Source organism: Lissotriton helveticus, chromosome 3_1, assembly GCF_964261635.1.
Source record: "Lissotriton helveticus chromosome 3_1, aLisHel1.1, whole genome shotgun sequence".
Classification (NCBI taxonomy): domain Eukaryota; kingdom Metazoa; phylum Chordata; class Amphibia; order Caudata; family Salamandridae; genus Lissotriton; species Lissotriton helveticus.
The window spans coordinates 1,750,468,248-1,750,481,763 of record NC_136061.1 but is presented as its reverse complement, the minus strand read 5'-3'; the positions used below and the strand labels follow the sequence as shown (position 1 = coordinate 1,750,481,763).

At 45.7% G+C, this 13,516-nt stretch overlaps 1 protein-coding gene across 6 annotated transcripts in view; it reads left to right on the top strand.

The window, feature by feature from the left end:
- LOC144823747 (protein 4.1-like) overlaps nt 1-13,516 on the top strand; it is a 960,864-nt gene that overhangs the window by 612,800 nt on the left and 334,548 nt on the right. For all 6 annotated transcript variants that reach the window (XM_078682548.1, XM_078682547.1, XM_078682545.1 and 3 more), the window contains exon 9: nt 11,899-12,051. In XM_078682548.1, the coding sequence (XP_078538674.1) occupies nt 11,899-12,051 (153 nt within the window). The remainder of the gene's footprint in view (nt 1-11,898; nt 12,052-13,516) is intronic.

Here is a 13,516-nt window from a genome sequence, read left to right as displayed (position 1 = left end):
CATATACATGCACTGCAATTAGTAAGGAAACAAAAAACACATTAGGTCAAATAACCCTTGAACTTTGTGTTTTAATGAGTAAAACCACTCATAAATCCTGAAAATTGCTTATAAATAGACATTGTTAGCCCTCAGGCTGCATTGTAAAACAATAGCATAGAAAATGAAACCATTTTCAACAAAAAACTGGCACCGTGCCTTTAAGGCAGCCATGACCCCTGGCTTCCCATCAAGCCTCAGGGGTGACAGTTAGGTCAGTTGTTCTTTCCGGCTCCTTCAGTCAGGACCCTGGTGAAACAGCTCCCTTTCTTTTTGGCTTTCTGTCAAAAAATATTCTTGTTAATCTACAATTTTTCTTTCACTCGATGTCTTTTAGACCTAGGGTGCTACTACTACCTTTTTTAGGCTTAAAAAAGGTGTTTTTTCTGTCAAAATGCCTTCCCTCTTTGACAAATGCCCTTCATGTGGAAGGAAGATGGCCAAGACTGACACTCATTCAGTGTGTTTCCTATGCCTACCAGACTCTCATTCTTCAAAAACCTGTGAACACTGCCAGGTTTTAACATCCAGAACTCTCAAAGACCGAGAGAGAATTCGAGTTTATGGACTTTCTGAGAGAGGAAGATCTCCCAAGAAGCAGAAAAGTCGGAAGGCGCGGTCGACGTCGAAAGAAGCCCCGACTTGTTCACCTTCGGCGTCGGGATCGGCATCGAAGAAGCAGTCGACGGCGACGAAGAAGATGTCTTCAGCGTCTACATCCAAGGTACCTCCGCTACAGACAGCGTCGAGGGATAGGTCACCGTCGAAGCAGAAGAGCTCGACGGCGAGCCAACTGACGTCGAAGCAGCATCGTCATGCTGTGACGTCGAGGCATTCTCCGTCGACGCCAGGCCACCGGCGTTCGGCGTCGAGACAACCTCCGTCAACGACTAGTCGTGGTCGTTCGGCGTCGAGGGAACCTATGCCGACACATCGTCGATCGACGTCGAAGCAGCCCACGTCTACGCCCTGTCAATGGTGGTCGAGGTCGAGGCAGCCTCCGTCGCATTCAGACAAGCGGCATTCGACCTCGAGGCACACTCCGTCGCCGACAGAGCACCGGCGATCGGCGTCGAAGCAGCCTCCGTCGTCGTCGAGCAGGCATCCTTCAACGGCGAGACGCTCTAGGTCGGCGTCGAGGAGATCAGTCGACGTCGAGAGAGCGTCCATCTGCTCGGCGCTCGGCGTCGAAACAGCCACCGTCGACGGATCAGTGGAGATCCAGGGAGCGGGGCGATTCGTAGTGAACATCTCTCCTTCAAGATCACAGAAGAGGTCACCTTTGGGGCAGGTGATGCAGGAGATGGAGCGTGAACCATTGGACCAGTCTCAAGTCCTAAGGTCTCAACTGGGTTCCCCAGGTTCAGCATCGGCTGCGGAGGTGGAACAATCTCCATTACAGGACCCTCCTGCCAAGAGAAAGAGGGTCTCGGAAGAGAGAGGTCGGTCGAGGTCTTCCTCTAGACGGTCTCTGGTGAGCCTATCCTCATCCTCCTCGGCATCTCGAAGTGGCAGATCCTCGGATGGGGAAAACAGCAATTCGGATAGGGAGAGGTCATAGTCCCCTGCAAGGTCGCAGCAGGATCAAGCTGATCAGCCTCCTCCAAGGTCACGTTCGCCAGTGAAGGGTCGCACCCAAAAGTCTCCTCCTGTTCGTCTTTCCCCAAGTTGGTATAGACCTCTTCACCACTGGGCCAAGGACAAGGAGACGGCAGATCGGTTGAGGGCGTATCGAGATCAAACCTCCCACCGCAAAGAACGGTCCCGTTCTAGAGGGCATTCAAGTAAAATAAGATCTAGTCACAGAGAGCGATCTCGTTCTAGAACACGCTCAACTAGAAGAAGATCTAGGTCCAGGCGGACTCCTAGCTCTTCAAGTTCATCAAGGACCCGATCTCACAGGAATTACTCTCCGACCCTAACAAACAGTCCACGCTCAAGAATATCTCCAACTGAGGATATTTTCTCGTTCCAAGACATCTTGGGCAGGGGAGCCCTGAAGTTAGGAGTGCCTATGACAGCTCCGCAGTTCAAGACGACCGTCATCTTCGAAACCCTGCAGCACAGAACGGCACCCAAACCCTTATTGCCGTTGGTCCCGGGTATAATGGATCCAGTGAATGAAGTCTTCCTGACTCCGGCGACGGTGAAGTCGGTCCCAGCAAGGATTCTCAAGAAATATCGTCCTCCTGAAGAGGATCCTCTGTTCTTCAAGTCCGATTTCCCCCCGCCAGATTCAGTAATCATTGCGGCGGCTAAAAAATCCAATGCGGTGGCTTCCTCATCCACGGTACCGCCGGATAAGGACAGCAAGGTATAAGACTCATGGGGGAGAAGAGTTTGTAACACCTCAGCTTCTTTCCTCAAGGTCTCCAATGCGAAAGCTCTGCTGGGCAGATATGATAGATCTCTGTGGGACTCGCTTCAGAGGTTTTCTGAAAAAACTTCCTCAGGAAGATAGAAAGGACTTTGAGGAGGTTCTGATGGAGGGCGGTCAAGTCTCCAATCAGATTATAGGAGCGGCAGCAGATGGAGCAACGCTGGCTGTGCATGGTTATGCGCATGGAATCACAGCGAGGAGATCCTCATGGTTGCGCCTTACAGCATTGAAACCCGAGGCTCAAGCCAGAATACTAAATCTTCCTTTTTCAGGCACATCTCTCTTTGGGGCGAGTGCTGATGAGGAGATGCAACGGATGAAAACGGAGTTAGACACCCTTAAAGCTGTGGGGCTTGAAAAGAAGAAGGAATTCCGGAAGAAGTTCCGTTCTGACAACAAGGGCTCTTCGAAGCAGAGGGTTCGAACCCCTCACTGGCAGAAGGGCCAGAACCAGCAAGGCCAACAAAAATCGCAATATAAAGGCAAGCGCAATTCCAAAGGAAATGGAAATCAGCGCCAAGGCAACAACTTCAATAAGCTTCAGCAGAAGCAATGAGTCTTTACTTCCCCCAGCACCGTTGTCGACTCCAGTGGGGGGAAGCATTGCACATCACAGGACAGAGTGGCAGGCCATTACGAAAGACCAATGGGTGTTGTCTACACTGCAGAATGGGTACTGTCTTCGTTTCCATCGTCTACCTCCACCCGTTCCTCCGATGTCAACGTCAAGCCACCAGCTACAAATGTTAAAGAAAGAAGTAGCGACACTCCTCGAGAAATCAGCCATCGAGAGGGTGCCGGTGGCTCAAAGGGCGAAAGGAGTATACTTGCGGAGTATACTCGAGGTATTTTCTGGTCAGAAAAAAGTGCCAAAAGGCGGAATACAGGCCTATTCTGGACTTGAGAACACTCAATCTACATGTACGAAAAGAAAAGTTTCGCATGTTGGCTCTTCGCCAAATATATCCACATCTCAGGAAGGGGGATTGGATGCGTTCGGTGGACCTTCAAGATGCGTATTTTCATGTCCCGATACGGCCCGATCACAGGAGATTCCTTCGATTTCGGGTGGGGACCTCCCACTACCAGTTCAAAGTCCTTCCGTTTGGGTTGAAGTCGGCCCCCAGGGTTTTCACGAAGTGTGTCGCAGTGGTGGCGGCAGCTCCACGCCGCAGGGGAGTCTTCGTATACCCATACTTAGACGATTGGCTGTTGAAAGGTCCAACTCCAGACAATGTAAGGAATCAATTCCAGACATGCATAGAACTTTGTCAGCGTCTAGGCCTGCATGTCAACTACAGCAAGTCTGTCTCCCAACCCACTCAGAAGATTCACTTCCTAGGAGCTCTGCTAGACTCCCAGGTAGGAAAAGTGTTTTCTTCGGAGGAGAGACAGTTTTCGATAGTGCTCAAGTGCCAGCAAGTTCTTCGCAACAGGTCTCAGAAAGTGCGAAAGATAGCCTCCCTCTTAGGGTCGATCGCTTCCTGCATATTCTTAGTACCGAACGCCAGACTTCGGATGCGTCCTCTTCAGCAGGATCTGGAGGACAAATGGGACCAGCAATCAGATCGCTGGGACGATGAGATCACTTTGTCGGAGGTAGCTCGATCTTCCATCCCGTGGTGGACAAAGAAGCAGAACATGCAAGTGGGAGTTCTCTTCCATCAACCTCCTCCTACACAAACGATCATCACAGACGCGTCGTTGCAAGGCTGGGGGGCGCACATGAGGCCTCTTCAAGTGCAGGGTCTGTGGTCATCCAAAGAAAGCACCTACCACATCAACTTGCTGGAATTGAGAGCAGTCTACCTGGCTCTCAAAGTGTTCCTTCCCTCACTTCAGGAGGAAGTGGTTCTAGTACTAACGGACAACACCACCACGATGTACTATTTGAACAAGCAGGGAGGAACCCGCTCAAGGACTCTATCACTGGAAGCTCAGTGCATCTGGCATTGGCTTCTGGCTTGCAAGTTGTCTGTTCAAGCAGTCCACCTCCCAGGAGAGCAGAACGTGAGGGCGGACGCACTAAGTCGGCACTTCGAAGACAGAGAAGACTGGGTTCTCAACAACGAAGTGCTAGAAGACATTTTCCAGTCTTGGGGTCGTCCTTCCATAGATCTCTTCGCGGACGACGTAAACAGCAAATGCCCACGCTTCGCCTCAAGGTTCTATCGACTAGGAACGAGAGGGAATGCTCTTTTGATCGACTGATCAGGGGAATTTGTGTACGCCTTACCACCCCTTCCGCTGATCCCGAAGGTGGTGAACAAGCTGAGCCACTCATGCACAACAATGATCCTGATTGCCCCCGACTGGCCGAGGCAATGGTGGTACACGGACCTACTTCACCTGTCAGTGTCTCCTCTCAAGAGGCTTCCATGCAGGCCGGACCTGTTATCGAAGATGAACGGGAGGATTCACCATCCCAACCTTCCGTCACTGAACTTGGCAGCATGGCTCCTGAGGTCATTCAGTACGGCCATCTAGGACTGCCACAAGACTGCATGTCCATTCTGAGAGAAGCACGACGTCCTTCCACAAGACATTCTTACGCATGCAAGTGGAAGAGGTTCTATATGTGGAGCATGCAGAATGGTCACAATCCGGTGAAGAGTCAGGAAGAAGCAGTTCTTCCATACTTGTTGTACCTGGCTAAAGCAGGTTTGAAGTTTAACTCCATTAAGGTGCATTTAGCAGCTATAACTGCTTATAGGCGATCACCTTCACAAACCTCTTTTTTCCAGTTGCCAGCAGTAAAAGATTTCCTGCAAGGTCTGAAAAAGGTGTACCCTCCTGTACGGCCTCCTTCTCCTCCCTGGGAGCTGAACCTAGTACTATCAAAGTTGATGGGCCCTCCTTTTGAGCCCATTCATAAAGCTACTTTACAGCATATTTCCTGGAAAGCAGCTGTTTTGGTAGCGATTACGTCAGCCCGTAGGGTGAGCGAGATTCAGGCCCTCTGTACCAAAGAACCTTATACAGTGTTTCATTTGAATAGAGTGGTGCTCAGACCGCACCCTTCTTTACTGCCGAAAGTGGTGTCAGATTTTCATGTCAATCAGTCGATCTCTCTGCCCACTTTCTTTCCCAATCCCTCTACTCCAGCTGAGAGGGCTTTACACTCGTTGGACCTGAAAAGGGTTTTAAAGTTCTATCTGGACAGGTCCAAGTCTATTCGACATTCTGATCAATTATTTATTAACTATGGATCGATCAGAACTGGTCATGCAGCATCGAAACGTACCATTTCTAGGTGGATCGTTTCGTGTATCAAACTTGCTTACCAATTGGCGCAGAAACCTCTGGGGTTTACCCCTAAAGCGCATTCCACTAGAGGTAGAGCTGCCACGGCAGCTTACCTGCATAATGTGCCCATGTCTGAGATTTGTAAAGCGGCGACCTGGCGGTCTGTCCATACATTTACCAGACATTACTGTCTAGATTCGGACACGAGAACAGATACCCAGGTGGGCCAGGCCTCCCTGAGGAATCTGTGTAACAGCTGAGTTATTGGCTGTTATGGCTTGGTCATGTACTTCTCATTTACCTGCAGGTGGTTGATGGGCTTGCTATTCTATTCAGTGCTTATGACTATTGATGAGGATCCCCTGGAAGAGAAGGATAAGTTACTTACCTGTAATCCTAGTTCTCTTCCAGGGGTATCCTCATCAAAGTCATAAGCAACCCACCCGCCTCCCCAGGTAAATGAGATTAGGTACTATTACAATGTAAATGTATTTGAGCTTGTAAAGCGCACTGCTACCCGTCCATAGGTCTCCTGGTGCTGTATAACTCTGGGGAACCCGTCCTTGCTGTCCCTGTGGGATGGTCCCTGCTGGGAGTCCCCAAGGTGGAGCCAGACATCCCCGGAATTGATGGGGCCGTTGTGGAGATTAGGCAAGCTAATGCCCAGAGTTGCCGAGTGGAACCCCTGATTAGAGTAAGTACCGAAGCGAGAATTATCGAGTCCGCTGACCAAGGTCCACGACCCTGCCGCGTCGGGAATTGAACCCTGGTCCCGGGCCGACTTCTGCTCTCGGGTCTGCCGCCTCTAACCAGTGAGCCACACTACTCCACAATCTTGTGGTTGAGCCCTGTCTTCAGGGTTATGCAAAGAACAACTGACCTAACTGTCACCCCTGAGGCTTGATGGGAAGCCAGGGGTCATGGCTGCCTTAAAGGCACGGTGCCAGTTTTTTGTTGAAAATGGTTTCATTTTCTATGCTATTGTTTTACAATGCAGCCTGAGGGCTAACAATGTCTATTTATAAGCAATTTTCAGGATTTATGAGTGGTTTTACTCATTAAAACACAAAGTTCAAGGGTTATTTGACCTAATGTGTTTTTTGTTTCCTTACTAATTGCAGTGCATGTATATGTATTTACATTGTTTTAGCCTCAGTTGTGGAGCTGCATTGGTGTGAGAAAAATGATATATGTACATACATATATGTGTAGCGAGATATATGTGTTTTTTACATATATATTTTTATATTGTTTCCGGGGTCCAGCACATGGGCGGGAATATTCAGCTTATGACTTTGATGAGGATACCCCTGGAAGAGAACTAGGATTACAGGTAAGTAACTTATCCTTGCTGCTCATCTCCCTGGGCAAACCCAGGCGCTTGGGTGCTGCCCAGGGCGGTCATTCAGTGGTAAGTTAGGATGGACCCCGGGTGGAGGTCGGTAGGGGTCAGATATGTGACCCCAGACCACTGCATGGCGACACAATGGCCAGTCACTTGCGCTGCTGTTGTGGTGTTCCCGGGCTTGTCATGCGTGCGTACTCTTTCTCCAGAGCCTCACGGATAAGCGCGCTGTGGCATCCTAAATAAGGAATTACAGCAAAGAGAGCGAAGGGGAGGGGTGATGGGTTTGAGGGGTGAGACTGAAGAAAGATAGGAGGCTCGCACAGAGCCCCTCACCCCCCTGTGCTCGGAGGACCCCGCACTCCTGCCCTTTCGAGCTGTCGTCATCAGCAGTGACAGATCTGCTCGGATCCGTGATCCAGGAACAATCGCCCATCCGGATCCGAGGGGGCCCCGCTCCGCATCATGGGGGGCACAGCACAGGTATGGAAAACTTGACTTTTTAAGAAAGTGGGATGGGGAGCTGGTAGAGCTATGAGGGGGCGGGGTTGGATTGCTACGGGGGTGTCATTACATGAGCCTATATGTGGAATATCTGTAGTCTGGGAGTCATGTAATATGACAGGGAAGGGGTGAGTATTTTCTGTGCTTCTGGGTTTATGTGACAGCCATATGACATGCCTGGTGCACACAGCACAGTGATGTCGCTTATTGCACCCCCTTCCCCCGTCTTCATTGTATCAACCAGGGGAAGATTCTTTTTTTAAACCCGACCCTTCCTTGCCCGGCACTCCTTTTCACCACTTATGGCCTAGTACCCTCCCTACCCCTGAGACTTGTAGCCTTCACACCACCCTATTTACCCCCACACCACCAGTAGGTAACTTCACCCCTGCCATCCGTGGAACTTGTGTCTTTTTCTCCACCTCCTGCCAGCAGCACTTCTCGTACCCCTAATGCTGCAAGTCTACTTTTCAGTAACACTGCACTTTACACAACGCAACCTGCACGTTGATAGGATAATTCTTATTGCTCCACCACCCCTCGCACTTACATAATGTTTGACTGCACATACTGTTCACTTTCCTAAAGCTTGGCTGCACGTCCTGTTCGAGAAGGATTTACTCTGCTAGGCCACACAAGGGACATAGTTTAGACCAAAACTCTGGACCAGGTAAATTACAGTGGGTGGGTGGTCTAAGGGCAGGGGTGCAGAAGTAGGGTTGCGAGAGGTAGTGCAGTGCTTACAAGCTATGGAAGAAGCTGCGCAGTGTCAAGTGTTTTGTAATATTTGACAAACTGAAAATGCTTGCAAAATAAATTTGATAAATATTTCAAACTATTTCAGCAGTAAGAAAAGTTCAAATGAAGCTCGTAGTTTTTTTTGTGATTCTGAAGTGTGATTGTTGCAAAGATTTTAATGGGATCAAAACAAAAAGACACTTTACATGTGCGATGCACACATGAGAGATATGCACAGAAAATCGATTTCCACATCTTATTATTTGTGTCACGCATGGTTAGCAGTAAAGCTGCATAATTCATACAAATGTAGTGCCCAATTGTGATCTCTTTAAAAGCCAGTGCCCTAGCACACCATGCTTCAGTCATACACTTTGGACAATGGCCTCCCCACTCGCCCACCCTTCTCCTGTCCAATCCTTTCTCTCTTCCCCTCGCCTCTCCCTCGCTCTCTCTACTACTTAATCACTCCCTAGTACTCACTCTACTACTCTACTACACACTCTCTACTCCTCTACTACGCACTCTCTCCTACTCACTCTCTACTACTCACTATTACTTACTCTACTACTAGGTCTCGCATTTGCGAGAGATTAAGCTATTGGCATTGTAAATGACAATGCCATTTATTTATCTATTTTCAAAACCAACACATAAATAAAAAATGTGTCATTTATAATGCCAATAGCCCTAACTTTTGCAAAGGCGAGACCGTTGCGTTGTAAATACTTGTTTTTTAGGATGTTCAGTTCCAGGTGTAAACTTGGTTATGTAAGTATAGGGTAGCAGTGTCTACTTTGCATTCTTGTAGGTGCAGATCAGAAAAATAAAGAGCAAGATGTCAGTTGAACGAAAATGCTAATTTCACAGAAAGGAGTCTGTGTAGAGGCTTATAGTGGACAGTGACGAACAATGGGGTGAGCTGTTACTTTGTGGTTACCTTTTCCCGTAGAATTTGGGAAATGTAGTTTTGTTACTGTTAGATGTGGGAACCTGGCAATAGCTGCAGAGAAATAAAGTGAAGAAAGATGATGCAGAATCCTCTCCTTCATGTCTTTTAATAGAATCATAACTTTCGTACTAGAAAAATGCAAAACTTTATATTTAGCTTGCTTTACTAATATACTGTTTATGATTACGAGAGTGAATCCAATAACAGAGATGGAAAAGTTACTTGTAATCCTGGATGACTTAAGTATTCACTTTAAATCTATAAGCTTCGCACCTGCCTCCCATTTCTCCAAAAGCATGAGTGGAAAGGTTCCTTAGATCCTTCCTGGGCTACTATATCATGGGTAGACTGCAGGTGAGATGGCATGGAGTGTGTGTATCCTGTTAGATGCCATATTTTTGCTTTTCCATACAGTGGTCTATTTGGCTAAATGCTGGCTAGTTATTGTTTTTCGAATCAAGAAAAGGAAAAGGGACACAAGATGACGTTGCCTTTTCTTATATTTAATGTTTTTTGTCATTAGAGAAATGTTTTTAGTGTTACAGGTGTTCAATTGTGGGTGTAAAGAAAATGGCAATGACAGCGGATTAGGCATAACTTTGTATTCAGATAGAAGTAGAGGACAATACAACAGCATTCTTAACCTTTAGACTTGCATACTTAGTTTCTGTGTGGCACTCATCAGCCAGATTCGTTAGTTGTTTTAGCTATAAAGGGCAAGTAGAACGTTTTATGCTCGACTCCTACAATTCCACACAAAATGTTGAACAGGAAGGATGGAGTGAGTATGACTTAGGCATTATTGTGTGAGCAGCTAACTCTTCAGTCACTTTTAGCTTGCTACATTTGCCTTATCTGAGAATTAAGGCACTCCTGCCAAGAGAAAAAAATAATTATTTTCACTAATTTATCAGAGGGTATAATTGTTTGCACATCAACATCTTCATTTAGTAGACTCATTTTTCTTAGGATCTTATGGAGATAATGAGATGCAAAAAAAAGAGGCTAGGCTTTAAATTCAGATAAGACAACAGGAGTTTCACTGCTTTCAGGAACATCAGTTGAAGCCTTTTCTAGGTGCTGTGGAAATCAACCACCTTCTGTAGCCGTTGGTTAGCCACCTCAACAAAGTTGCCCCCTCTTCTTGCCACCACATTGACCAGAGAGAGCTTATAAAGTTGTCTACCACTACGGCATTTGATAACATGAGCCTAATGTCTGCTCTGTAGTATGCAGATTTTATACAAGATTAGATTCCATTGCTCTCCATTTTTATACCGGCTGATGCACTCCTTTTTTTAAGGCCAGTTCTCTGGGACTTGTGCAACTCATAGGCAGTTTTTGTAAAAAGAAAAAGAAACAAAATCTAGATACTACTGCAATCTCACTGAAATGCTAAGGAGCTCCTTTTTAGGCTTTATATTTCAAGAGGCAGAGTCGTCAAAGAGTCAAGACTAACTTTTGCAGTTCATGCTGCACATGTATAAATCACAATAGATTGTCCAAGCAGAGTTATTCTTTTAGAAACCTGTATAATTGTTATTTCTTAAAGGTATTTATGACATTAACTGTATTACGTGACTGCCTACATTAAGTTCTTTTCTAACTGGCTCTTGACTTGCTGGTGTAACAGAGTTTACATTCGCAATGACAATCCTTAGCCAAGTGCGGCGCCGGGTTGCAGGTGTTTGAGTTTATTGAATTCCCCTACTTGTGCGTCCTGTTGTCTTACTGTGTCTTCAGGGGGTACGTACAGGGAACCGAGCCACAGGCTTTGATCGCACTGGTACTTGGGCCACAGGAGGTAAAGGTAGACATTCTGGCCACATGGAGGACACACATGAGCAACACTGAGTAGTCTGTGGATAAAGAGATGAAGCATCGTGGGAGGGGGTGGGGTGTAGTGGCCTCAGCTGCTGAACTGTCATTTAAAGAATTGATGTGCATAAAGGGCGGCACACATTAGGAGAAGCACATGTACAAATCACTTGAAAATAAATTCACGAAGTCCAAAGCACACAATCCACACACTGTTGTCTGTTGCTTGAAGTAATGCATTACATGCATTTTGGGATCAGTGGATTCAAACTATTCTCAGTCACTGAAGAATTGATGTAGAGTTCAGGCCTCCTATGATCGTTGAGTGCAGAAACAAGATGACACAACGCAGATTTCAGGCACGACAGCCTCTCAAGACCATGCACAGCACAAAAAGAAGGTAGCAGTTCAGTGGAGCACAAGGGATGTGTTCTAAAAAAAACAGTCGGTCTGTTTGTTTTTTGTCGATGACTGGAGAGGAGTGGCTACCTGAAAATTGGTTAATTGGTCACCAGTTCTATTATTGTGTGTGGTAATCTGGTGCATCCTGGTGGCTAGACCACTCAACCCATTGAAGGGATTGCGGTTTTCCTCCATCAGATGTTGTAATTGGGTGTGTATTTTCTGTTTTTTTCTCTTGCATACATATTTATTGCCCCTCTTTTCAGGCCACTGGCACTCTATGGTTGTCGCTTAGTTGATTTCTTTTTTCTCTTTCGTCATTTACGCGTTAACTTAAAATTGCTTATGCTGCTTTTGTCGTTCTATTAAGTGGTTGGAGAGCTTTTTTGATTGATGCCTGCATATAATAGAAAGGGTAAGCAGAACTGAATTTCAGTCCTCTGTTGATTAATGTTCTGCCTCTTGCATTTCCAGGATTTAGAAGGAGTTGACATCATCCTCGGAGTATGTTCCAGTGGATTACTGGTCTACAAAGATAAACTAAGGATAAACCGCTTTCCATGGCCTAAAGTGCTGAAGATATCCTACAAACGAAGCAGCTTCTTCATCAAGATACGACCCGGGGAGGTAATTTAATGCTCTGTAGTTACCACTTCCTTTCCTTAATCCCGTCTTTTGGTTTTAAGTCCAGGGGTGTTCCAAAATGTCAAAAACCCGCTGAAAAATGTGAACTCTCTGCCAATAATAATGTAGTAGTTTATAGCTAAAGCACTTACCATATACCTGATTGTGTAACTGATCTCCATAGATTTGCTGTTAATTCAAACCACTTCCCATACAGTGTGAATACAGTACAAAGGTTAAGATTGCATCCTGCAAATTATGTAACTAGATACATCTATTTGGATTTTGGGAGGGCACATAGTAACATTTTCCTGCAAATTGGACAAATTATTTTATGCTTTTCAGCCGTTGAAGGCTGCGGTCTAACTAGCTACTTTAATCCTATTTCCTTTTTTTTCCGCTTAAAAATAGTTGGGAAAAGGTTTTGTGTTACCTGTGCTTCTCTATTGACTTACATGACATTGAATTTACTTAAAAATATATTTTTGTTCTACAAATAATTGGGTTTGCACAGAAAATGCATAAGAAAAGAAGTTTTCTGTATGTTTTGTAGAAGTGTTCCATGGGGGCAGAACTATTTAGTGCTTATGACTATTAGTGAAGATCCACTGAATGGTAGTAATTGGCTTTGTATCCTTAAGAAATATATACACATACATCTTGAAATACTTGTATAGAGTGCCAAACGCATGTCCCATTAAACAATTACTAAAATATATAATGTCCGTATATCCATACGAAACTTAACAACTTAAGCATTAAGACAAGATGTAAGAGAATATTGATTGTCTGCACTATTTTTTTTGTCCGAGAGGCGATATGTTTGAAGTCCATTTAGCACCTTTTGCTTCATGTTATGGAAATCTGAGCTTTTAAACTACAACTTTGACTTGTTTCAAGTAGCCAAGTGACGATCACAGTTGCATTGCAAACCCTTTCAGATGGTGGATGTGTGAATTCCTTTCTATCACCCTTGCAGCCCTGCAGAAGCTTCTGAATATTGCATTTATATAATTTCCTATGTTTTTTTTCTTTTTTTCTTTTCATCTTAAGGTGTCTCTGTTCTGGTATCCAGAGTTCAGACATTTAAGTCTTGTATTTTTAAGTGCACTAATGGCTTACATCTTCCTACTGGCCCCTCCTGTTGTGAATTCATCCTTGATGTGATTGCGGTTTATTTGCTTTCTAAATATTCTGTGAACAAAATTTTTTTTTTTTAAAGGGAAGTTAAGGTTGGTGAGTGTGTTAATAGTGGCAGCAGCATAAAACCTATAAGTTCTAAAGTTACGATATAAACCTTAACCTTGCCTCCAGCCCTTGCCGTACTAATGTGACCTTAATTCCCACTTAAGCCTTCATTTTTGAAAGTGAAGTGTGTGTAAGAGATTGTGTGATTGTGAGACTAAGTAACTGGAGTGACACTGAACTGAATAGGTGAATGTTCTTGTGGTTAGGTGATGTACCAATA